The sequence below is a fragment of the Orbicella faveolata genome, unplaced genomic scaffold, assembly GCF_042242905.1.
Source record: "Orbicella faveolata isolate gen_17 unplaced genomic scaffold, um_ofav_v1 contig_26, whole genome shotgun sequence".
Classification (NCBI taxonomy): Eukaryota; Metazoa; Cnidaria; class Anthozoa; order Scleractinia; family Merulinidae; genus Orbicella; species Orbicella faveolata.
Window position 1 is genome coordinate 16,967,378 of NW_028301554.1, and position 25,123 is coordinate 16,992,500.

At 41.0% G+C, this 25,123-nt stretch overlaps 3 protein-coding genes across 3 annotated transcripts in view; 1 reads left to right on the top strand and 2 right to left on the bottom strand.

The window, feature by feature from the left end:
* Window positions 1-1,879: 1,879 nt before the first annotated feature.
* On the bottom strand, window positions 1,880-19,654 carry LOC149108372 (uncharacterized). Its single transcript, XM_089296266.1, has 5 exons — window positions 19,019-19,654; window positions 15,443-16,962; window positions 15,077-15,179; window positions 13,841-14,213; window positions 1,880-5,082 (listed from the first exon to the last, which is right to left on the bottom strand). Exons 1-5 carry the CDS (start codon window positions 19,347-19,349, stop codon window positions 5,013-5,015), a joined length of 2,397 nt encoding a protein of 798 aa, XP_089152392.1. The 5' UTR covers window positions 19,350-19,654; the 3' UTR covers window positions 1,880-5,012.
* Window positions 5,437-13,812, top strand: LOC110059803 (uncharacterized). Its single transcript, XM_089296263.1, has 7 exons — window positions 5,437-6,446; window positions 6,821-6,913; window positions 7,904-8,023; window positions 8,458-8,603; window positions 9,177-9,239; window positions 10,001-10,994; window positions 11,371-13,812. Exons 3-7 carry the CDS (start codon window positions 7,988-7,990, stop codon window positions 13,339-13,341), a joined length of 3,210 nt encoding a protein of 1,069 aa, XP_089152389.1. The 5' UTR covers window positions 5,437-6,446; window positions 6,821-6,913; window positions 7,904-7,987; the 3' UTR covers window positions 13,342-13,812.
* A 1,014-nt stretch (window positions 19,655-20,668) lies between the features above and the next one.
* LOC110059699 (uncharacterized) overlaps window positions 20,669-25,123 on the bottom strand; it is a 10,289-nt gene continuing 5,834 nt past the window's right edge. Inside the window, exons 2-4 of the mRNA XM_089296265.1 lie at window positions 23,700-25,123; window positions 23,325-23,427; window positions 20,669-21,782 (exon numbers count right to left, since the gene is read on the bottom strand). The exon at window positions 23,700-25,123 is cut by the window's right edge and continues 90 nt beyond it. Of these exons, the coding sequence (XP_089152391.1) occupies window positions 21,340-21,782; window positions 23,325-23,427; window positions 23,700-25,123 (1,970 nt within the window). The 3' untranslated portion in view covers window positions 20,669-21,339. The remainder of the gene's footprint in view (window positions 21,783-23,324; window positions 23,428-23,699) is intronic.

Here is a 25,123-nt window from a genome sequence, read left to right on the forward strand (position 1 = left end):
TTAAATCGACCTGAAAGAAAAAAATCTTTATTGACCACTCCCCCAATGGGGCTTTTCAGGGCCACTGGAAACAAACGATGAAACAAATAATGCAAATGAACATAACATGGTTAAAAATCCCCACTGGCGGGAGGCAGACCAGTTGGCTATTTACAAGCGTGGCCGAGGAGTTGAACCAGGGTCTACCGAGAAACAACTCCAGCTTTGTGGTCGGAGCGGAATTTTAACTCGCGACCTCCTGATTTCAAGTCCGGCGCCCTAACCACTCGACCACGCTGCCTCCACCTGAAAGGCCTTTTGATGTACAGCTCTCGTATTGGAGTGAGAAGGGAAGTCTTGTAACCTCGACAACAAGTGTCCGGCTACATCTTAATTACGTTTATTTAAAATGATTTTGTTTCAGAATATTCTAAGAAATATTATGTTCCCGGTGAATTAAAGACCAGAGAAGAAATCGAAGGTAATATAAAACATCTTTTTTTCCCGTTTACTGAGATGATTCCAAATGCAGTGAATTCCACTGACACCCTGTAGACGTTCCTGAAGGGCCGAAAACCTAAGATAACTAACAGAGAGTTCGAAACATGAAACTCTCAACGAGGCGTCAAGTTCTCAACTCGAACTCATTCTCTCCCTCATGAGAGTGACGTCTGTCATAACCCCATCAGTTCAGCTCAGGTGGTCGGTATAAACACCGTGCAACAGTGTTGTTGAAATCAGCAAGTCTGTTTTCAGTGTGGACGTTGTCGATTTTAAAGGTTCAATTGTGGTGTTACTTATAAAAAGAAAAAAGTGGCAGGGGTCAATCAATTTGACTTATGGTCGCTTTGAACCATTATCTCATTTTGTATGTATAAGGCATGCAAGAAGTGGGACGACATGATAAGTCTATAATGAATCGATATTCAAAATCCCGAGAATTATGGCTTGATAAGAAAACATCTACTTCCGAAATTTTACAAATGTATTTATTTATGGCAATTCTTACTTTTTAGAAATGATGAAGGAATACAGAAGAAGTGCAGATCTGGCACCACGCGTGTCTGATCCCCTTATTTCTGGAATTTCTCTATGTTGACCTAGTGCAAGCACTGACTAAGTTTCGGAAAAATCTTGAAGAAGTGCAGAAATTTTAGTGATCTAAGTTCAGTCTTAATACTCTCTTGAAATTTTCTCCGCGTGATGTTATTTGACACGAAAAGCTACGAACCTTAGTTTTTGGGAGAAGACAGCGTTAACAACAACAACAACAATATTTATTTGTACTCTGTCTTGCCTCTTGCCTTGTTAACGTGCTAAATCAGAGAACCTAACGCATTGCCGATTTCTGTAAACTTGAAAATTTGAACTGCACAAACTTTGGAGGTTTGCAGTTTGCTTCCTCAAAGACCTCAAACCTCCAAGGTATTGGAGACTATATTTAAACATTATCCAGCGATTTTTGTGTCTAACTCTTTCCACGTGAATTTCAAGGGTCTATCGATTTTTGTTCGCGCTTATCAAAGTATACACCTGTCTAAGTCTGCGACCCTCTTGTGCACGGTTCCCACAGATATGTGATTGGCTCCCGAGATGTGCATTTACGGCTTGACCCTCTTAATTGACTGGGCACTACTAAAATTCTTCATAGTAATGGCCGCTAAAAGCGAAGCTCGCAGTGTTGCTGTTACCTTCTCTCGGAGAACCTTTTTTCAGTTTTTCGTATAAGGTTGTTGCAGCCTCTCAATGGTAAGTTAAATTGAATCTCCTGTTCGTTTGATTTTGTACTGGGGTGTGGTACATTATCGGTAAATTCAGTCCTTCTCTTCGCGTGAGTACTGTTGAAAATCTTTTACTGGCTTTTAACCCGAATGCAAAAAATAACGAGAACATTCTCTGGTTTTGTTTTTTGTTTTTTTTTTTTATTTCAACTTCAACTTTGTTTATTTGCACTATTTACAGAGTTTACATAGTTAATATTATAAATATAGAAAAAATATTGATATATTTGTTACAAATGGTTAGGAAAAAACTAAAAAGATATGTGGGTAGCAACCAGAGCAGCCATTGGCTTTCGTGCTGGTTACAACCATGTTTAGCTAACTGCGGTAGTAACAAAACTACATTACAGATGAATACATCACTGAAAATTCCTCACAGAAAAGTAGATACTCATTAAATCGTTTACTGGCTTTAAACCCGAATGCAATAAATAACGAGAACATTCTCTGTTGGTTTAACTATTTCTTTGGTATTCTCAGTGAGCTGTGGCTGAGCAAATATCGTTGCTAACAAGCCGTGCCTTGTGTGTGTACAACTGCACGAGACAATTCTGACACAAACAATAAGAGAAGCACGTCCAAAGCAATGTGAACACAAGAACCCAACAGGCCAAGATGACGAAAGCGCACTCGACTGTATGCAATGGAAAGTGAAACTCTCATCTAATAACACCTTATGTACAACTAAAATGTAAGTTATCAAACATTTCTTTGTCTGCTGACAACCACTTACAAATTGAAGGTAAGCTAAGGTAATAATCCAGCACTAATTCCTACCAACAGCAACTATTACTGAGGTTACCAACTACATACCAACATACTTCTGCAACCTTCCATTATACCACACCTTGGTTGGTAACTACGATTCAAAGAAGTTTTCTCGTCTTTCTTTTATGGTTGTTTATTTAGTGCTTCAATTAGCACAGTGTTGCTAAGTTATGAATAATTTCGTGGGTGTGCCCGTGCGTTATAATTCTTGGTACATTTCTTTGCCGTCCTCTGCAAAACAACAACGTGAAGTGACCAAATTCTACGTTGTCTGGAGAACGTGAACCACGACGGCTAATTTTAAAATTTTCATTTCGAATTTATCGATGTGTCCTAGATTCAGTTTCGTGATAGCTTCGACACTGATAAATAAATGAAATGACTTTAGGGTACCGCGAGATTCGTAGGTAAAATATCAAATCATTTTTTAATCGACGTTGTTCTCGGCGTAGTCGTCGTGGTTATTTAAGCTCCCTATTTATTCTAGTGACTATCTTTGTTAGATGTGCAAGATAATATAGCATGTGTAATCAGTGTTGTGTCATGTAACCATCTAAAATTCTGCAATATTTTTAATTGCATCGTATCACTTGCATCCACACAAAGTTGTGATAGCCATTTTAAGGCTTTAAGCAAAGCATTTTGGACATTGACAAAAAAACAAATTTTAACGCAGGACAACCAAGTATAAGCCAACAAATGTATGCACAGTGAATGGAGCTATTTCTGTTTCTGATCTTTAGTTTGAGTTAGATTAATTATGTTGGGACATTTGGGATTTATGTAATACCCCAAGCAATGCTATAGTGTATAGTGTAGTGCTGATATTTACCAAGCGTAGTCAATCGATAAACCGGTAATCGATATTAATCGATAATAATCGATATCAATCTTTGATTGATATCGATTTTTAATCGATTAATATCGAATGCCGATAGCAATAGATGAAAATCGATAAAAAAAGTTGTGTGATCAATTGTTATCGATTGCCAATAGTACTCGATAGCGATTGATTCATCGATTGGTATCGATTATTATCGATTGTTATCGGAAAACATATTTGTCCTTTTACAAGTTACACTGATAAAATATTTGACAAAATTTGTCTACAAAGAGTCAATTTATCATAGACTGCGTATCTTTTACAATCATTGAGAAAATAATAACAAGAACAGAAAAAACTGGCAGAAACATTTTGAGCTTTACATCTTTCTTTGCTATTTTATGACACCGGAAGAAGCTCAGCCCAGAGTAGCAGCGTAAAACCCTCGAGCTCCAGTCTCATTGTAGAGTCGGCATTATGAAGAAGCGAAATAAACAACACAGTCAGTGTTCTAGTGATTTCAATTATTTGCATTAGGAAACAACGTAAGAATACATCTCGGGAGTAGGCCAAAAAGAAAATATATTAAATCTAGCTAGCATGCTGAAGATGAACGTCTCGTGTTGTTCCTGGTATATTTTACACAACAACAAAGCCATTTTTGAATAGTCCGGGTGGTTATTGTCGATTTTTTTAATCGATTTTTCTTAAAATCGATATCAACCAATTTTCCTGAAGACAGGAATTATCGATTGCTATCGATTTTTGCTAATCGATAGCAATCGATAAAGAAATTTTTCTGTGAGTTATCGATTGTTATCGACTGCCGATATTAATAGATAGCAATCGGCGACTGATTTTCGATATCGATTTTTATCGATTGACTACGCCTAGTATTAATTAGTCAGACAACTTGCAGTTTAGGAAAGTTGGGCAATTTTGCCACATTGTCAGCTGTGAAATATCCACATCAACAATAAAAAGTTTCGTTTTCTTTCTTGGAATATTATAGATGAACGCTTTTTCAGACATTATTCTCTCATTCAAGTCCCTGGTGTGTACTGAAGGTTACACAAAATGTCAAATCAGAAGTTAAAGAAATGAATAATTAATATAAATGATGTCCCTGAAAATGAACTAATATCTGTCCGAAGTAGTCTCGCATGCATAGATGTCCGCCATTTGGAGTATATCTTGCCAGTTTTTTATGCCATTTTAGAAATTCACGTAGGTAAGGTAAAGTCTGCATACGAGCCAAGTGGCCCATCAGGCCGGAGCTTATCCCGGTTTCTGTAGCATGAAGCGACTAGGAGTATTTCTACTCCCCCCTGGATGGGATGCTAGTCCATCGCAGGGTTACCCCCAGCATTAAGTTCGCCGGTACCCATTTATACACCTGGGTGGAGAGAGGCACTGTGAGAGTAAAGTGTCTTGCCCAAGAACACAACACAATGTCCCCGGCCAGGGCTCGAACCCGGACCGCTCGATCCGGAGACGAGCGCGCTAACCATGAGGCCACCGCTCCTCCCACTACTGAATTCACGTACATGCACAATACTCCCTCTACAGTAAAACGACAACGACGTATTGAAACTATGAGTTTAGCTTCTTCGCGTCGTTTGCATTAGCTTTCCAAAATGCTAAGGTATTCTCTCATTTCCTTACGTTTCCCTTGTCTTGTCTTTGCATGCCATTTTTGCCAGCAAATCTGTCATTTTGTTCAATGTATCAGTGGTGTTCTTGGAGGCTAGCTATTTCAACAGTTAGGATCGCAGTTAGGATCGCAGTTAGGATCCCGCAGTTAGGATCCCGCAGTTAGGATCCCGCAGTTAGGATCCCGCAGTTAGGATCCCGCAGTTAGGATCCCGCCTTCGGATCCCTTAAGAAATTTAAAAAAAGAAATGCCCCCTCCCTTGTTTTCCACCACCCACCCCCCCCTCCCCTCTCCCGATGAATCTTTCAACCTGTATAAAACTAGCATCCCATCCAGGGGGGAGTAGAAATACTTCCGGCCAATTTACTGCTGGGGACAACACTGCGATGAACTAGCATCCCATCCAGGGGGGATGGGGGGGGGGGGGGGAGTAGAAATACTTCTAGTCGCTTCATGCTAAGGAAACCGGATAAGCTCCAGCCTCGTGGGTCACTAGTTTCATATACACACTTTACCTACCATGTCAAATAGTAATTTGTACCCCGCCATGTAATAAAATACTGAATGTGAATAATTTTACGCATATACACCGTAGTCTCGCCCTCCGAAAGATGTAGCTTGTTTCCCAAACAAAAACTCACTTCTGTAGTTAATACTGTGTATAAAGCCCGGGGTATAAAGACAAGATTATTACTAACGTCCCTTCCCCTTTTGCCAAAAAGAGTGGAAACATACATATTTTTGTTTTTTCGGTACTGGATCTCCTCTCAATATTTATGCGAGAAGAGAATAAAGTGACTGAGAGTAGAAAGCTTGAATCTTTGACCTTTCTAGCCCTCCGAGGTGCAAATGTCTCCTATTTACTTTTCAAACGCCCTAAGCGCCGTGTGAAAAGATCAAAGATCACTGATTATTTTGCTGAGCGCAGAGGCTTTTAAGTGTTGACAGATAGCTAAAAGAAGAACTACCTATTGTTTCATATATTCATATCACCACTTCGCATTCCGTTCTGACCTTTCTAATTGAGGCGACCGGCAAGCAGCAATTTATTTCGGAGTAATTTTCTTCGCTTGGCTGAATCCTGACTTCCTAAGTTTCAATGGCTTCTTGCGGGAGTGATAGCAGCGACAATGATAGTGTCAAAAGCTACGCAAGCGTTGTTCGAGGAAATTCGTCTCCACTTCAGAACACATGGTGGAGACGCTTCCAAGAAGAGGACGAAGAACAGGCCGTCGCTATTGCGACCAAACGTTCAGTGGAGGAGCAACAGGTAACCTACCAATTTACTGCACTACGCTGAACAAACGTTTTGTGTAGATACGAACTTGTAGTAATTTTATTCCAGAGTGACGCTAGCGACGAAGTCCTGTGTGTTACCACTACTGGATTCGGTGGTGATGTTGGCCAAAAAAGGCTCACCAATGAAGAAAACTGTGTTGAGGTCAGTATAAATCATGTTTACAATCGGCTGTATTAACTGGAGTGTCGCGTGTACCGTGTGTACCATGTCGAGGGTAAGACGTTTTGCCCAGCGTTAACATTATCAAATCTGGTCTAGAATAACATGTAAGAAAACATGTCACCCCCGGGAGTACATATTGTTCCTCATCTGTTCATAAAGTAAAATGATTAAAACTCCTTTCTTTAACGAAGAATTTTACCGTCTTAAGGCTAGGGGGTGGAAAGCGAATTGCACTGACCTAACTAACGCCTCTTATACCAGCAAATCGTGGAAAACCCTATTTTTTAAACGCTTCAACAACGTGCAAACGCGTGTTATGCGGTTTCCAATGACACGTATTTTTGTTGTTTCAGATTGATGACAGCGAGGAAGACTTGCGTGTCGTTACTCCTGGATTCAGCGAATATACCCAGCAGAAGGAATCCAAGGGAGAGTGCAATCGCAAGGTCAGTTGAAGAATTCCGGAATATTGTTTTGTATCAGGGGAAATTTTTGATTGAGTTTTATTTTTTTCCGGCTTGTCCTTCGCTTTCCATCCCATAAAGGTCGTTTTGACCTTCTTTTCCCCCTTCGGGAGGGGGGGGGGGGGGGGAGGGGTCGGCGTAGTTTATCCCGGCTGTTAAAATCTAAAATGGCCGCTGTATCACACAGAAATAGTATGGACCGAGACGACGAGTACCATTCACAGCTCGGTTTAATCAAAAGAATAATAAAAAATAATACAATTTATTATATAAAAGTCAGTGGTATACCGAGTGGTAACAAATCGATAAAGACGATATGATATCCTCACATGTGAAGATATGATATCCTCACCTGTGAAGATATCATTTTTGAAAAAATTATCTTTTGTCCCTTTTAACTACACTTAAATTTATTGCTATATGATCGAAACATCTTCGGATCTCCTTCGGTCGTCTTCGGCAATCTTCGGAAAATCTTCGGAAATGTTCGGAAAATGTTCGGAAACATTCGTCTGGCCTTCGGAGCAATTTTGGAAAATCCTCGGAGATCTTCGGAAAGTGGTCGGAAATCTTAGGAAAATCGTCACATTTTATATAATAAAAAGAAAATTACGGCCGCGCGGAGATACGAAATTTATCTTCTCCTGTAGAAAAATATTTCACGAGTGAGCGCAGCGAACGAGTGAAATATTTTTCAACACTCGAAGATAAATTTCCTATCTCCGCGCGGCCATGTAATATCCTCTATATCTTTACCATCCCCTCCACCCGAGATTCAAGTGAAAAATAAAATAGAGACTGGCGACGGCTCAGGATACACATTGCAGTTCACGGACACATTGATTCATTGAATTATTTCCATGCAGAGGAAACTGACTTTTTTTCCCAATTACAATAGTGGTAGAAATCATTGAATTCTAAATTCAATCGATATTAATCGAACTCACAAAGTTTTACTACTCTTCTCTCAAGGATAAAATTATTGCCATTTCATCAGACGAGGAAAGAAACTGTTTCGAGTGTTCCGCAGTGATAAGCGATGGAGATCTTGGTCTGATGGACCATTTAAAGAAAGAGCATTGGTCTTCCGAGGTGAGATTTCATGTTTCCAGCAGTATACAAAGAAATGTTTCCTTCCTGTCTTTCCGTTCTTTTCCTCTTTTTCTCTGGTGGATGTATGCGTGTGTGTGTTCTTATTTTTATTTTGGAGGGGTGGGGGGGGGGGGTGGTTAGTAACGATTCCTTGACTATACTGTGACATTGTTCCTTTAATGTTAGCAAATGATAGCAAATGTTAGCAAATGATAATAGATGTCTCGTCCGAGACATGTATAAGCGTGATACCTAGCAAACTACCCTAACAATTATTCCAAGATTACATCTGAAATTTTTGCTGCGTACTCAATGGTTTTTAAATTCGATTCGTTTTTCGTGTAATTAGAGAAGTGTCAGTCCGCGTTTTCTATTGTATGTAGCTTCTTTAGGCTCTTTAAATAAGTTATTTGTTATTGTTATTGACAACTCAGGAATCATCGTCTTTAAGTTCTGAAGATATGGAGGAAAAAGAATTTAATAAGTGTAGAGATTGTGGCAAGTCCTTTTCAGCAAAGAGCAACTTAAGAAAGCACAAACGATTGGGTCGCTGTAAAGGGACCTCACAGGAACAAGAAAGGTAAGAACTATACCACGAGGTAATAGTAATAATAATAATAATTATTATTATAATTATAATAATAATGATTAATTATAGTAATAATAATTAATAGTATGGGTCTTCATAGCTCAAATGGTAGCGCAAATGTGTCTTGCCCTCAACTGAATTCCAAAAATAATGGTCTACTAGGTTTGTTATTTAAGAGTATATTATGACGTCCAATCTGTTTCTTGTCGTTTTTTGCTACGGATGGCAAGGATGGAAATGGATTGAAACTTGAAAAAGGTGGGGCCAACCTTTTCAAGTTTTGATGCTATCTCAACAAAAAATAACAAAAACGTTATTATGGGTTGCTCTTTTTGATACAATCCATTGGATATCCATCTCATAAAACCACTAAGTAACGATTTTAGCGAAGAATTGATCCAAAACAACAAAATCTTCATAACATAGCCCCTTTAAATTGCATTTACCTCTTCGATGATCATATCTTCATTGAAATAGTAATATTGTGCAGCCCACCACTGTTGTGGTCGTTACATATGTCCTATCGATTTCGTTCATTAAAAACGAACATTTATTTAATTCTAGGGCATTTCACAAAGCACCAAAACGTCGTCAAGAGAAAGACAACTTCGACATTCCTGTTGATATGTAAGTTCCTATATGGTTCAATCGTCGGCGATAATTATTTTAATATTGAGATTGTAATTCAGAAGTTAGTTTTACATAGAAGCTCTTCTTTTTATTAAAAACTTAAAAAACACGAAACAACTTTTCAAAGACATGTTTTGGTATAACTTATGCCATCTTCAGTTTATTCAGTCGTTGACATTTCAGTGTTATCTTTATATACATTTGATAGGTAATTGATACTTCTTACTGAAACTATGATCTATGGTAACTAAATATATAAATAACTAACACAGAGATAAACAATGGTATATAAACAATAAAAAACGGTAAATAACGGTAAAAGATTTAAAAGATGATGGTGTTAAAGGATTGAACTTGCGCGTTCAATTCCGGTTTTAAATTTTGATGTAAATAGCCTCCTTAAGTTTGAGAAAGTATGCCGTTCTAGCAGAATGTGAAATTTTAAAGCAATCATTTTAGTAACTACTTTTACAATCTATAGAGTTGTTGGGGTGTTTAAATACATGAGAATTTCTGTCAGTTAATGTGTGTATTTAATACTTGGGCTGAGGTGGCCAAGTATAAAGTCGATTTTTCTCGTCGTATTCGACACAGCTTCAATCGGGCTCTACTGCTTCTGTGTTATTTTATGTTAAGTATAATTACATAACGTTTCAATGTCAAGAAAATGTCTCGAAATTTCGACGTCTCCTAAACAGCAACTACGTTATATGTTTAAGTGGGGATTAACATTTCTTTGTCTATGGCGAATATTGCAGGTCAAACAGAAAGCTTGGACCAGAAATATGGAAAAACTGTAAAGTGAATGAGGTGGAAGCGCTTCCTTACGACATTGACGGACTGTGTGTATATAAGCTCCCGTTCAAAAAGGATGCAATGATGCAAAGTTCGGCGGACGGAAGGCCCTGGGGCAGATGGAAGTGTTCAAGCAGAAAGAACCTGAATGGAACACGCCGAGTAGCTGAGTGTGGCGGGACGTACGAATGCGTTAACTTGGCTTGTCCCTATTTAAAGACTTACGGGCACAAGAACAACGTACAGTTCAAAAAGCTTCCTCCTGAAGTGGTTTGCTCTTGCTGTGGATATAGCGCGAAACCAATGGCGTGTTTTTCGAGAAAGATTTGGGAGTTTCCCGACGGTGCCAGCCATGTACTAGTTTACCACTATGGAACCCACAAATGCACGGCCATCAAACCAATTGTCGACGTTTCAAGTGAAGTGAACAAATTCTTTAAAGAAAACAGCTCTGCAAAACCTTCTCAATGTGCGTATGAGTCTTTAAAGGCTACCCTTCATGACACCAAAGATGTTAAAGACGTGTACGAGAAAGCTCAGGGTTACGCAGACTACAAGAAGCTACAGAATGTCAAACAAAAAGTCGTGGAGAGCATTAATCCTTTGGGACATTCTTTTGATGCTATAGCGACGATAAAGGAAGCTGCTGATAAAGTGGACAAGTTCCTAATATTTCGTGCAGAAGATGGCCGTCTTTCTGGAAGTGAAAACACGTTTGTCTTTAGGAGTAGCCGCGAGAAAGTGGAAATGATGTACCAAATGCAACGGGGTAGTGGATCTTCCTTGGCTGAGCAATACTGTTTTCTGGATGCAGAACATGACCGAGTACAGAAGATGAAAACTATCAACTTGAGCGTGGAACATCCAGCCTTAAAAGAACTTGTCACTTTGGCAAGCATGGACTGTCAAAGTGAAAGCACCAATACACTTAGCGAGTTTTGGTCCCAGGTCAACAGTGTAAGTGTATGACTTGGTCGTTTACTGAAAAATGCATTTCATTTCCTTATCTCACAGGTGGCGGAAAAATTAAGTGTAATGGATACTTTTTCTTAAGTGCAACACCATTTTAAGAGGCTCAATAGCCTGGTTGTCCAAAACTAAGTCGAATTTCTCCGAAATGGCTTTCATTTTTCTGTAATCAAAAGTAACTTTAAATTTCACACATGGTTTCTGAGAACTCCTGTCAACTGCACAAACGTTGTGGCCAAATCAATTTACTCGAGGTCTCTGGGCAATCACAATTTCTACTAAATAGAGGAGAGAAGGGTGACATCGAATTGAATAAAATAAAAAGTTAATTAATTCATTGATGAATGCATTTATTATCTCACAGGCTCTACGTGAATTTACCGGAGATCAGGGATACATCTTCGATCCAGAGGGTTTCGTAACGGACGAGCATGGAGGAAATAGAGAGAGCATCCGTAGAATGCTTAAGCCCGGTGCAGTGGACAGAGCAAAGTCATGTGAAAACCACTTCTACGACTGTGGTCACAAGCAAGAAAGGAGAGATTGGAGCTCTGGCTCTAAATTAACTTTCAGAAAGATGTTGCACGAAATATATCACGCACCTACCCCTGGCGCATTTGAGGCAAACAGAAGAAAACTAATTGACTGGACGGACAAAAAAACAGAAAAACGAGGCCATATTAAATCCTGGTTCAACAAATTTTGGTTCAAAAGACGAATGCATGTATTCCGCGCCTTTAAGAGTGCAGACACGCCTAATACCAATATGGCAGAGGCAGGCCACTCGCGTAATGCCACAAGAGGTGCCAAAAATAAGTCGCTGGCCACAGTAGCCGAAGAACATATTGTCGAATGTGCTCTGCTGAAATCGAAATTAGAAATGCATGAAAGTGGAACCTACAAAGGGGGCCATTGCCCAACGCAACGTCAAAAACACACAGCGACATTTAGAAGGCAGAGAGACCGAGCTGCTCAATTTGCGAAGGAGCTCGAAGCAGGAGACATCAATCCACGCCTTTACTCTACCTCATCCTTTGTTGACCCCTCTTCGAGTCACAGAGCACCGAAAAGAACAGGGATCTCTACAAGTGATGATATAGGCGCCTTAAGCGCCTCGTCTTCCTCGGAAAATGAAAGCACACATGCAGAAGGACGAAAAACTGCTAAGGCTTCCTTCAGAAAACGAAAGGGAAGAAGCAAAGTGTTCCAAAAGTCGCTCTCGATGGCTAAGCGAACAAAGTCAGTAACGTTGACGCAAATATATGATGCCGGGCCCACAAGAAAGGTGTTCGAACTGGTAGACGGTGGAAGGATAAGATTAGTAGAGATAAGCGAAACACCTACTTGTGACTGTGGCATGGTCTCTTCCAGAGACATTTGCATGCATGTCATATGGGTCATGCTGAGAAAATTGAATGTCAACGAAAATGACGACATTATTCAGCAAAAATCGATTCCAGTTGCCCGGGTCAAGAAGCTTCTGAGAAGTGAAGAGCATGCCGTAAGCAGTGGGGTCACTGCGAGTTTGACTAGTGGAGTCTCCGCTGCAACTACAGCTTTACCACCTGCGGCAAGTACAACAGCCATCAGTGGAGGTTTCTTGCCAAACAGTGGAAGCTCCATAGCGAGCAGAGCTATATCACTTTCAGCAAGTACAACAGCCATCAGTGGAGGTTTCTTACCAAACAGTGGAAGCTCGACAACGTGCAGAGCTTTACCTCTGGCAGCAGGTACAACAGCCATCAGTAGAGGTTTCTTCCACAACATTGGAGTCTCCAACACGAGCAGAGCTCTGCCACCTGCGGTAAGTACAACAGCCATCAGTGGAGGTCTTTTACCAAACAGTGGAAGCTCCACAACGTGCAGAGCTTTACCACCTGCGGCAGGTACAACAGCCATCAGTGGAGGTCTCTTGCCAAACAGTGGCAGCTCCACAACGAGCACAGCAATACCAGCAGCCTATCCACACTTTCCTCCCCATGTCTATCAAAGTCACCAGAAGATGCCTTGGCACAACAGCAACCCATTTGTAATTGTCCCAATTAACAATAGGATAAAGAAATGTGCAGGATGCCCATTTGAGTTTTTGGACGCCAGTGGTCCTACCTTTACTGGTTTGGTTGTTCGCCATTGTGAAAAGGACTTCTACATAGACAAAACTGGGCATCGGATGGTGGGAAGAGAAACCAACAGATATTACCACTGCGAAAATGGATGTCTATTAAATAGGCATCCATACTTCAGCGCCGCTCTGATACGACTCGAACCAGGAGTGCAGTTGAATTCCTTTCAACTAAATCATTTGCAGCGTGCTCTGCATGTACAGTTCCAGTGACAGTTATCAACAGAATAATTTTTTTTTTCGACAAATGAAATAGTGCATGCAAATTCATTAAAGCGGTTAGAACAAATCAATGCCTACTATAAGTTTTAGAAATACCTCAGCAATAAAAATACATTATGTGAGTTTTAATTTCGGTCGCGATCTTGGAGAATTGCACAGTCTATTGACAGTTTTTTTTTAATTCTTGTGTTGCGCGGGACTTGTGCCCAGGTATAATTCGCGTTGTCCTCTACAGATCGTTTTCACTCACATGGTCATATGGCCGCCGTGACGTCATTTGAAAACCATCTGTTGTTCAAATCGTTCCATATTGCGACTGCGTGAGAAATTTTCTTTTAAATTAAGGTCAACCCGGGAAACATTTGGAAAATTGAAGGCAATTTTTAGGGATCCAAAGGGGGGATCCTAACTGCGGGATCCTAACTGCGGGATCCTAACTGCGATCCTAACTGCGATCCTAACTGCGATCCTAACTGTACCAATAGTTTATCCCGTGTTCTTGTGTTGTGGGCCTAGCAATTCTTGCTGGATTTTAAGCGCCTTCTTAAGCTCGTTCAAAGCCGATTGGAAATTTCCCTGAATGACTAAAACATCGCTAAGAAAGACGTGCGAGCGAGCAGTATCCTGATGAAATCCCAACAACCTCCCTCTCAACTCGAGAGCTTGTCGAGAGTGCATTTCCGCCTGCTCAGCGTACCCTTGTTCGGAGCTTTCAATCGCGAGGGACCTGTACGAGTCAGCAATTAAATGCAAGATTGTGGCGGTCCAAGGGTGGTCATCAAGCTCGTCCATGTAAACTGGCAGCGTGTTCCTTTTCCAGATTTCAATTGCTGTTTGATGGTCACCACAAAGTCGATAGCTGTCTGAAAGAATTGTGAAGACAATTGTTTAGAACGCAACGTAGTACAAACCTAACCAATCAGACTTTTCGTCATGCCATGTTCTCCAAGGTGGATATCATCGTAGCACCTCATCTTAATTTAGGCATTTTCTATACTATACACTATGCTATGTACTTTATACCAAGATGAAGGGTAAGAGAGCTCAGTAATCCTGGATCCTTAGATCACTCCCGGTTTTGGAAGTCCCAAAGGGACTGGTAATAGCCAATCCTGTGACACGCGCTATCTTCACACACGAAAACGTCGACGCAACGGGCATTCTAACATTATCCCGGGAAGAACTGGGTACACTATCTAAAAATACGTTGCAAGGGTTTACCTCAGGAATAAAGCTTATTTGTTGGATAAACTCTCTTTACTCAGTTTCACTCTCGTAAACAGTCGTCCACGCGTGATAAATACTCGAGTGTGTACTTGAGTGATAAATAATTGGGTGTGTAGAACTGTTTTCGTCATCGTCGGGTGTGTAGTGTGTGCGCTTTGGTTCCCACGCTCAGCACTTATGTGCACCTCGTTTAGGAGTGTGTTTTAGGGACCGGCATTTTGAATGTGGTGGTTTGATATGAGATATGCTACAGATCGAATTAGAGAAGTAGTTTCCTTAAATTGAAAAAGTACTTTACAACGTGGACAGGTATCAACGATCCGTAAACAATGGCGGAACTTGAGCGGACAGAAACATTTGTGTGCGTTTAGAAATGAAAACATCTGGGTGAGGACATAGTCTTATCAAAGCATATGCAACATGTAGTGTTCAAAAAAACAAGTCGGACCACTTTAAAACTATCCGTTCAACATCAGTTACTAAGCAATGTCTCACTCACTTCCCAGGTCACAGTTGCCAGCGGCGATATACAAAGAAACTCCCAGGCCCTCTCTCATTTTGATACCCTCTTTGATTAAATCACGGCCTTTCTCTACATCGCCCTGCAAGAAATAAAGAGAGAATTATAAAGGAACAGTACAGAAACTGAGCATTTATTGCCTCCGTCCCCGCACTTCGACTGGGTCCTGACCTGAGACATACTTGTGACGTGACCACTCCATGGTGTCATTGTGTCCTTTGTCATATGCAAAGTTCTGTTTCGTATCTCTTGTAATAATATGACGAAATAAATGTTTTCGTTACTATTTTTTCAACTAGACTTCTCCCCTTCCCCACTCCCCACAAAAATAAAAGAAACTGTTACCTGACGAACATGACACAACCCAAGCTTACTGATGGTGTGCGCATGCGTCTGACATTTCTGATCCCCCTCTGGTAATGTCTTACGGATGTCATGCGCTTCCTGGAACAGCTGTAATGTTTCCCGGCAACCCTCTGGCTCGTCCTTGCTGTGACCTACGTCACAAAGACGACGGAACCCAAGAGAATTCAAACTCTCCGCGTGCCTCCTCTTATCATCGAAAGTCTTTGCGATGTCGCAGCCCTTCCGGTACAGTGCAGCACATTCTCTGGGAGGTGATAAAACTTTGGCTAAGAAATCCAGCACTTCGGTGCTGTTAACGACATCTATGGCTAGTCCTTTCTGATCTGTTTCATTTCCGTCTTCGAAACAGTTCTTTAATGCTTCTACGATATTCACTTTCTCGTCTCTGAATGTCTGAATGGCATCCAGTGCAGAATTCTTAGTGATAAATTCCTTGCTCAAGCTTTGAAGAAGCTCTAGGTAATGCAGGTTAAACTGTCGCTGAGCATTGCAACCTACATCAACCATGTGCAAGTTTTTTCTCTCTGCTCTGCAATAAGCCATGAGCAAAGGATGAAGACTGAGTTTTTGATCATTCATCTTTTGAAGGAGGGAGCACTTCAACATCTGCGTCTTCATCGTCTCTAACTGCAGCTGATCATGATCTTCAAAAAGAAACTCAATGTCCTTGGGGGTAAAAGTCGATGGGAAAACAGAAAGAACGACAAGATTTGCTATCAAGTCTTTTGAAAACTTATTGACGAATCTACCCAGTGCATCATAAATCTCTTTTACATTGGATTTCAGGAGTCGTATGGGGTTGTCTCTAAGTTCTTGAATTAAGACCTCGGGGTTGAAGTCGTCTTTGAGCAGGCAGGCACAGTTGACGAGAAGCAGCGGTATTCCACCGCAAAGCTTTCCAAGGTCTTCTACTTGCTCTTCAATACAGTTGACATCTAATCTCCGAAGTAGTTCAGCAGACAAGTTGGCGTCTAAAGGCCCAAGTTGAATTTTATGTTTATCAGCTGAAACAAAGCCTACATCTTGGTGAGTGGTGATTATCAACTGAACTTTGGGCGCGAACTTCACCAGCCATTCAGCAAAGTTATCGAACTCCTTTCCCTGCACGTCTTCTGTGTTGTCGAGCACAATGACAGTGTCTTCTTCAAGTTCCAATAGTTTGCGCTTCGTCTGCGATATCAAATTGTCGCTTGTCGACCAGGGGCGATTACTCAAACGATTAAGGATTTCGCCGCAGATATCCGTGAGCTTATTCAGCCTCTCAACATATATAACAGATAAAGCGGCTTCTCGAATCTTTAATAAGTGGCTTACTCGAATTGACACTTGTGTCTTGCCCATTCCCGGCGGAGAAATAATCACGATCATGCGCAGTCGATCTGTCCGGAGTTTCGTTATTATTTTCTCCACTTCTTCTTTCCTCCCGATAAAGTTTGTCGTTAGACAGGGCAGAGTTCGCGGCTTACCCGGTCCAGGTGAAGATGGTGATCCTGGAATAACTGAAATGAAAAACAAAACAAACAGACAGTGATAAATGTAAGGCTTGAGAGAGCCTGTTCCAGTCGCCTCAGTCCCCCCTTGGTTTTCTCTCACTCGCCCTCTTTTCTCCCCAACTACCGAGAGCCTGGAACAGGGTAGGTGTTGAGCAGGGCAGTGATCCCGAAGGGGTGAGGGAGGCAAGGGGGGAGGGAATCTTGCCGCATGTAACCTTTATGAGTGTGTGCACGTGCCGCCCAAAAGAACATGGCAGTTTTTGTGCTGCTCCCATCCATTTTGGTCTGAAATAAGGTATGGTTTAACGTTTGTAAAGAAACAATCAGAGCGTATTTAAACAAACTTATTGATCTCTTTTCATTGGGGCTTTCATCCTCAAAAGAAAATATCTTTTGGGAAAATAATTTCTGCTTTTGTGAAGCCAATACCCTAAGTTGGGCGACACCTGCTGACTGCTGAGCGCGTTTCTTGGTGGGTTTCTTTGGGAAAATTCAAGATTGGATTCTTAAATCCAACCGATGAATCCTTGCACAGAGAGGATTCTTCGGTTACAGTAATCTTGGATTTATTTGTTTAGTAAAAAATTAAAAAAAACCCCGCAAAATCCGTTCTTTGGATTTCAGAATACAATCTTGGATGTCCCCCCCCCCCCTCCCCCCCCAAAAAAACCCTGTTTCTGGTACGTTGCTTTGGGAAATCCAACACTTTCCCCTGGCATACATTTGTTTGTAAAATTTGGTAAGTGTTCATGAGTTTTTAACAGATTCTTATGAAACTTCGCATATCTTCATATCTATCTTCCCCTCTTCGCATATCTATCTTTGGCATGATAAATCGAGTGCTGAAGCATGTTCAGTTTGAAATTCGGAAAAACGTTGCATCAGTAAAAAGGTCCGTAAATTGCTAAAAGCTAACCGCCCTCTCGAACATCCCTAAATTTCCGGTTTTGTTAATGGTAATGTAGCACCCTTCCGATTCGTGCAAATTCGTGACTTGCTGCACTTCTTGATCATGATCATGAATTGGGCATTGTTTTGTTTGAATTAGCGTGACTATTAAATCGTGACCGTACGTCATACGGGATATCCAGACTAGAGCCAGACAAATTATTATGCATACAAGTTAGTGACACGAAAAAAGCAAATACGAACCTCCAGAATTCAGAATTTTCCCGCTCCAACGGCGTTTTGGTTTTCAGGATTGCTTGGAGACTTAAGAGATTGTCACGAAAGCAGATGGAAATTTCTGTTTGAACACGTTCCAATCCTGTAATATGCTTCCGTATGGAGAATCAGGAGTTCCCAGATCGTGTACCGTAGAAAGAAAAGTTAAATGTGAATAGGACTGAATAATCGGCTTGGCAATCCATTATAAATCCCGCACAACCCTCGTGACGTTAGTATAGGAAATTTACGATGACAAGAAATTTCTTTCGCGGGCTGTAATTACTTCAAAAAGAATATTTTACGTCTGATCTAAAATATAAAATCAGTTGCAGGCAGTTGGCCTTGTATAAATATTAGGTCCAGTTCAGACGCCGAACTTTTCATGAGCCGAACCAAATACATTGAATTAAGTTCATGAAAAGTTCGGCGTCTGAATCAGTTAAGAACGGCTATTTGAATTTGGAACGGCCCAGCCGTTCTTCCCGCCTAGCTCAGCCGGGAATTTCGGCTTTGGAACGGCTTTGATTCAGACGTCGAACTTTTCGTGAGCCGAACCTAATGTCTAAATTACTACAACGTATTTTACAAGCAGTTTTTACTTTGCCTGAAAATCGCTGACATTTCGATGTGTTTTGGTTTAAACTAAATAAAGTTCGGCGAATTAAGTTCGACGTCTGAATCAACAGGTGTACTTTTGATAATTTGGGTCGGTCCAAATTCGAATTAAGTTCGGCTCATGAAAAGTTCGGCGTCTGAACTGGGCCTTACTCAGTTTTAATTAAACTGTGATCTCTTGTTTGATTGCGCGCGTGATCGATAAACACTACAGAATATCGGGAGAATATTTAGCGGGCAACAAAGACGGTTGAATGCACAGGTGATGATATTTGTTTACCTCTCTCAATAATCATATTGGCCAGCCTCTTATTTCCAGTACTGTCCAATAGCCCTGTCAAGAAGCCAACATTTCCAGGCGAAATTATGCCTCTTTTTCTCAGGAAATTTACAAATTCTCTTGGTTCCTTGATCTCATCAAGTTTTCCTCTCGGTAAATTGATGTTTTGCTCCAAGCACAGAAATTTCATCTCCGGCACTTCATCTTTTGTAATTTGATCAGCAATTTCCACCAAGAAAGCATTGAACTGTGCTTCATTTGTACACGTTCGCAACGGAGTCAGATCAGCCATGCTTGTTGATGATCGATCAACCACAACGAGCTCTTCCATTGAGCCGTCTGTGTTTCTCAGAATAATGGCTGCCTACTTAATATTCAGATTTCGCGGAAACTGCAACCAAAGCGAGGTCTCAGCCATACATCTTGTCTGCGTGACGTCATTTATCTTGTCACGCAAAGACCAAAAAAATTCAGCCCAGGGTTTGAACGCCAAAAAGCGGACAGGCGAAAGAAAAACAAGGGGTCTGTAGAAGGAAAAATGTACGTGACGTACTGGCCGATCGAGAGCCTGGATCAGGGTATCGATCTCGAGAGAGAGAAACGTAGGAGAGTTTTGACTCAACTACCCCTCCTACCCCCGGTTGGGTTAAATGGAATCTTGAAAATATGTTTCACAGTTTTTGGTTCTCTTTAGTTTCCTTATAAATTTTTGACGGCTTCAGTCTCTACATATTACGTTAACGGCAAGTAATGTCGTCGTCATGTAAGTAAGTCAATGACATTCAGCATTTTATTTTATTTTATTTTATTTTATTTTACTTTATTTTATTTTTGTGATTCAGAAGATGTTCATGAAAATCCCTAAACTTTAGAGGTTTGCAGCTTGTCTCCTCAAACCTCCAGAGCATGCGTATTAAGCTCCTAGTATTGTGTACTTATTCAGCAGTTTTGTATCAAACTCTTTTACGTGAACTGTTAAAGGGTCTCAATAACTTACTGCCTTTCAATAACATGGGAACTTAATTCAAAGTTCACCTGACAAAAGCCTTTTTCGCTACCGTCAATCAAATGTTTTCGGGGGCTCCTCCCAGCCTCCGACTAATGCCGAGCACTGTTTCGTTGTCTTAACTGTGCTCAACGATTTGATTACCGCGCGCTCGGCAATAGTCGGTAGTTGGGAGCAGCCGCCGAACATTTGATTGACGGTAGCGAAAAACGCATCTGTCGGTTTAGCTTTGAATTTTAGAGTCCGCATTTTATTGAACGCGCAGTAATATCGATTTTTGTGCAGGCTCATCGAACTATAAACCTTTCTAGGGCTGCCAGGTCTTGTGCACTGTTGCAACAGTCATGTGATTGGCTCCCGAGATGAGCCTGACCCTCGTAATGGACTGGGCACTACTTAACAGCAATGGCCGCCAAAGAGAAGTTCGGCGTGTTTCGGAGGACTTTTTTTTTTTCAGTTTTTCTTCTAAGGTGGTTGCAGCTTCGCATGGTGAGTTGAACTGAATCCTCCTCCCGTTAGATTTTGTTCGTTAGATCTGTGTTAAACATTGTCAATAAATTCATTGCTTCTCTTTGCGTGTGTGCTGGTGAAAATCTGTTACTGCTTTTAAACCCGATTATAATAAATAACGAGAGAATGCTCTGTTGGTTTAAATAATTTCTTTGGTATTCTTATTTAGCTGTGGTTGAGCAAATTCCTTGCTAATTAGCAGTGCATCGTGTGTGTACATCTGCACGAGACAGTTCTGACACAAACAATGGGAGAAGAATGTGCCAAGCAATGTGAACACATGAAAATTAAAAACAAAGATGACGAAAGCACACTAAGATCCACTAACCCATGGGAAGTGGATAATAACACCTGATGTGCAACTAAAAAGTAAGTTATCAAACATTTCCTTGTCTGCTGAGAGCCATTTACAGTTACTGATCAAGTGTGAGGTCAAGATGGCTGGGTATGGGCACAGTTTTTTTAAAACTAATTTATTGTCTCATTCAAGTCCCTGGTGTGTACTGGAAGGTTCCACAAAATGTCAAATCAAAATTTCAATGAAATTAATAATCAATATAAGTCTTGAGCATTAAAATTAACTGCTATCTGTTCGATGTAGTCTCGCATGCATAGATGTCCACCATTTGGAGTATCTTTTTCCAGTTTTTCATGCCATAATAGAAAATCACATACATGTACAATACTCAGTCTCCTGTGCAGAAAAAAAACTACGACATATTGAAACTATGAGTTTAGGTACTTCTGGTCGACTTTACATTAGCTTTCCAACATGCTAAGGTATTCTCTCATGTCTTTAATTTCCCTACTTTTTCTTTGTCTTCTTTTTGCATTCCATTTTTACCAGCAAATCTGTTACTTTGTTCAATGTCTCAGTGGTGTTTTTGTGTTGTGGGCCTAGCAGTTCTTGCTGGATTTTAAGCGCCTTGTTAAGCTCGTCCAAAGCCGATTCGAAATTTCCCAGAATGACTAAAGCATCGCTGAGAAAGACGTGCGAGCGAGCAGTGTCCTGATGAAATCCCAGCAACCTCGCTCTCAACTCGAGAGCTTGCCGGAAATGCATCTCCGCCAGCTCAGCGTACTCGTGTTCCGAGCTTTCAGTCGCGAGGGACTTGTACGAGTCAGCAATGTAATGCAAGATGGAGGCGGTCCAAGGGTGGTCACCAAGCTCCTCCTTGTAAACTGGCAGAGTGTTCCTTTTCCATATTTCGATTGCTCTTTCGTGGTCGCCACAAAGTCGATAGCTGTCTGGAAGAATTGTGAAGATAATTGTTTAGAAAGATCCGCAACGTAACACAAACCTAACCAGTCCGTCATTTCGTCTTACTGTGTTCTCCAAGGTGGATATCATCGTAACACCTCATCAGTTAACATATACACTATGCTACGTACTCTGTACCAAGAGAGGATGAAGGGTAGGAGAGCTTAGTAATCCCACATATAGGCCTTATTTCAGAGCTAATCTCTCTCAAGTTATTTTTAGATCACTCCCGCTTTCGGAAATCCCAGCAGGAACTGGAAATAGCCAATCCTGTGATACACGTTATCATCCTACACGAAAACATCCCCGTAACGCGCGTGCAAGGTGGAGGCATTAAGACAAGCATTATCCCGTGCAGGGAGAACTGGATACCCTATGTAAAAATATGTTGACAAGGATTACCTCAGGAATAAACTCTATCTGCGGGTTAAGGGCCCATTAACGGATCTTTTTAAGCCGTTGCTAAGGAAAATTTAATCTCTCATAATCTTGTCATTAGTTCAGAGTTATTTATTGTGTTTTAACTTTTTCATGATCAGTGACACTAGTGATGACGTCATCTGGCCACGTCCATGGTCATGTGACTAATACTAAAAAAAATGCAAAGGCTCCCAGGCAAATTACTTTATCGGGATTTTTTTCATTGACTTAATATTTTAATTTAAATCCTCATTACGCTATGCATATATTTTGCTTCATTTCTAAAGGGTCACATTTTGAGAGAATTTCAAAATATTGAAAAGTTCGTAATTTTCTGGAAAAAGCATGATTTCGACAAAAGGAATGCATAGCTATGTTTCCAACGTTGGCTTTAATCGAAATTCGTCGAAAAAGGCTGGATTGAATGAAAAACCGCATTTCCTTTAGCATTTAAAGAAACCGGAAGTGCGCCCTATATATATTGGAAGTTACCCTATCGGCGCGTTCGAAATTTACACTACCAGCTCACTTCGGTAAGATCAAACAAAGCCGCATGGAGTTAGTTTTTCTCTTTCTATTGCTCTTGTTTTTCTGGCTTTCTCTTATTTTGTCTTTGCTTGTACTTTTTTTACCTTGCATTTTGTGAAAAACAAAGGAAAAAATCTAAAATGTAAGCGAATTTGCAAGTTATTGAGTTGTTTTTATTTTCCGCGCTCAGGCTGACGTAAGTAGCCGGTAGTGAAATTTCAACTCCTTGGCAACGCGCGCGAGCGCGCGCATAAATCGGTTAATGGGCCCTTAACCCTCTCCGTTTTTGTCTTTACACAATTTCACTCTCGACCACTCTCGTAACCGGGCATGATAGATACTTTAGTGTGTACCACTGTTTTCGTCGTTGTCGCGTTTACAACTAGCGTAAAAGATCCGAAGACAATCCCCAGGCTTGAGCGGACAAAAACGTTTGTGTGCACTAAGAAATGAAAACATTTGCATGTGTCTAAAGCATAAACTTTTTCAAGCTTCGCATGCAACGTGTATTGTGCAAATGGTAAGTTTGTGCTTTTAAAACTATCCGTTCAAAATCGGTTACTGAACAAAATCTCACTCACTTCCCAGGTCACAGTTGCCAGCGGCTGTATACAAAGAAACTCCCAGCTCCTCTCTCATTTTGATCCCCTTGTTGATTAAATCACGGCCATTCTCTACATTGCCCTGCAAGAAATAAAGAAATAATTCTAAAGGAACAGCACAGAAACAGGTCATTCATCGCCTCCATCCCGCACTTTGCCTCGATCTGAGACATACTTGTGACGTGACCACTCCATGGAGTCATTGCGTCCTTTGTTATACGCAAAGTCCTATTTGGTAGCTCTTGTAATAATATGACAGAATAACTGTTTTATTTCCCTTTTTGTTAGGAACTAGGCTTCTCCCCTCTCCGACTCCCCATAAAAAAAAAACAAAAGAAACAAAGAAACTGTTACCTGAAGAACATGACACAACCCAAGCTTACTGATGGTGTGCGCATGCGTCTGACACTTCTGATCCTCCTCTGGAAAAGTCTCTCTGATGTTATGCGCTTCCTGAAAGACCTCTAAAGTTACCCGGCTACGCTCTGGGGCGTCCTTGCTGTGAGCTACGTCACAAAGACAACGGAACCCAAGAGAATTCAAACTCTCCGCGTGCCTCCTCTTATTACCGGAATTCTTTGCGATGTCACAGCACTTCCGGTACAGTTCAGCACACTCTTTGGGCGGTGATAATACTTTAGCTAAGAAATCTAGCACTTCGGTACTGTTAACGACATCTATGGCCAATCCCTTCTGATCTGTATCATTTGCGTCTTCGAAACAGTTCTTTAATGCTTCTATGATATTCACTTTCTCATCTCTGAATGTCTGGATGGCAGCCGATGCTGAATTCTTAGTGATGAATGTTTTACTCAATCTTTTAAGAAGCTCTAGGTAATGCAGGTTAAACTTTCGCTGAGCATTGCAACCTACATCAATCATGTGCAAGCTTTCTCTCTCCGTTCTGCAATAAGCCTGGAGCAAAGGATGAAGGCCAAGCTTTTGATCGCTCATCTTTTGAAGGAGGGTGCTCTTCAACATCTTCGTCTTCACCGTCTCTAACTGCAGCTGATCTTCAAAAAGAAACTCAATGTCCTTGGGAGAAAAAGTCGATGGGAAAACAGAAAGAATGACAAGATTCGTTTTCAAGTCTTTTGAAAACTTATTGACGAATCTACCCAATGCATCATAAATCTCTTTTGCATTGGATTTCAGGAGTCTTATCGGGTTGTCTCTAAGTTCTTGAATTAAGACCTCAGGATTGAAGCCATTATTGAGCAGGGCGGCACAGTTTATGAGAAGCAGCGGTATCCCACCGCAAAGCTCTCCAAGGTCTTTTACTTGCTCTTCACTGCAGTTGACATGTAATCTCCGAAGTAGTTCAGCAGACAAGCTGGCGTCCAAAGGCTCAAGTTGAACTTCATGTATATCAGCTGAAACAAAACCTACAATTTGGCGAGTGGTGATTATCAACTGAACTTTGGGCGCGAACTTCACCAGCCATTCAGCGAAGTCATCGAACTCCTTTCCCTGCACGTCTTCTGTGTTGTCAAGCACAATGACAGTGTCTTCTTCAAGTTCCAATAGTTTGCGCGTAGCCTGCGATATCAAATCGAAGTTCGTCGACCAGGGGCGATTACTCAAACGATTAAGGATTTCGCCGCAGATATCCGTGAGCTTATTCAGCCTCTCAACATATATAACGGACAAAGCGGCTTCTCGAATCTTTAATGAGTGGCTTACACTAATAGCAACTTCTGTCTTGCCCATTCCCGGCGGAGAAATAATCACGATCATGCGCAGTCGATCTGTCCGGAGTTTCGTTATTATTTTCTCCA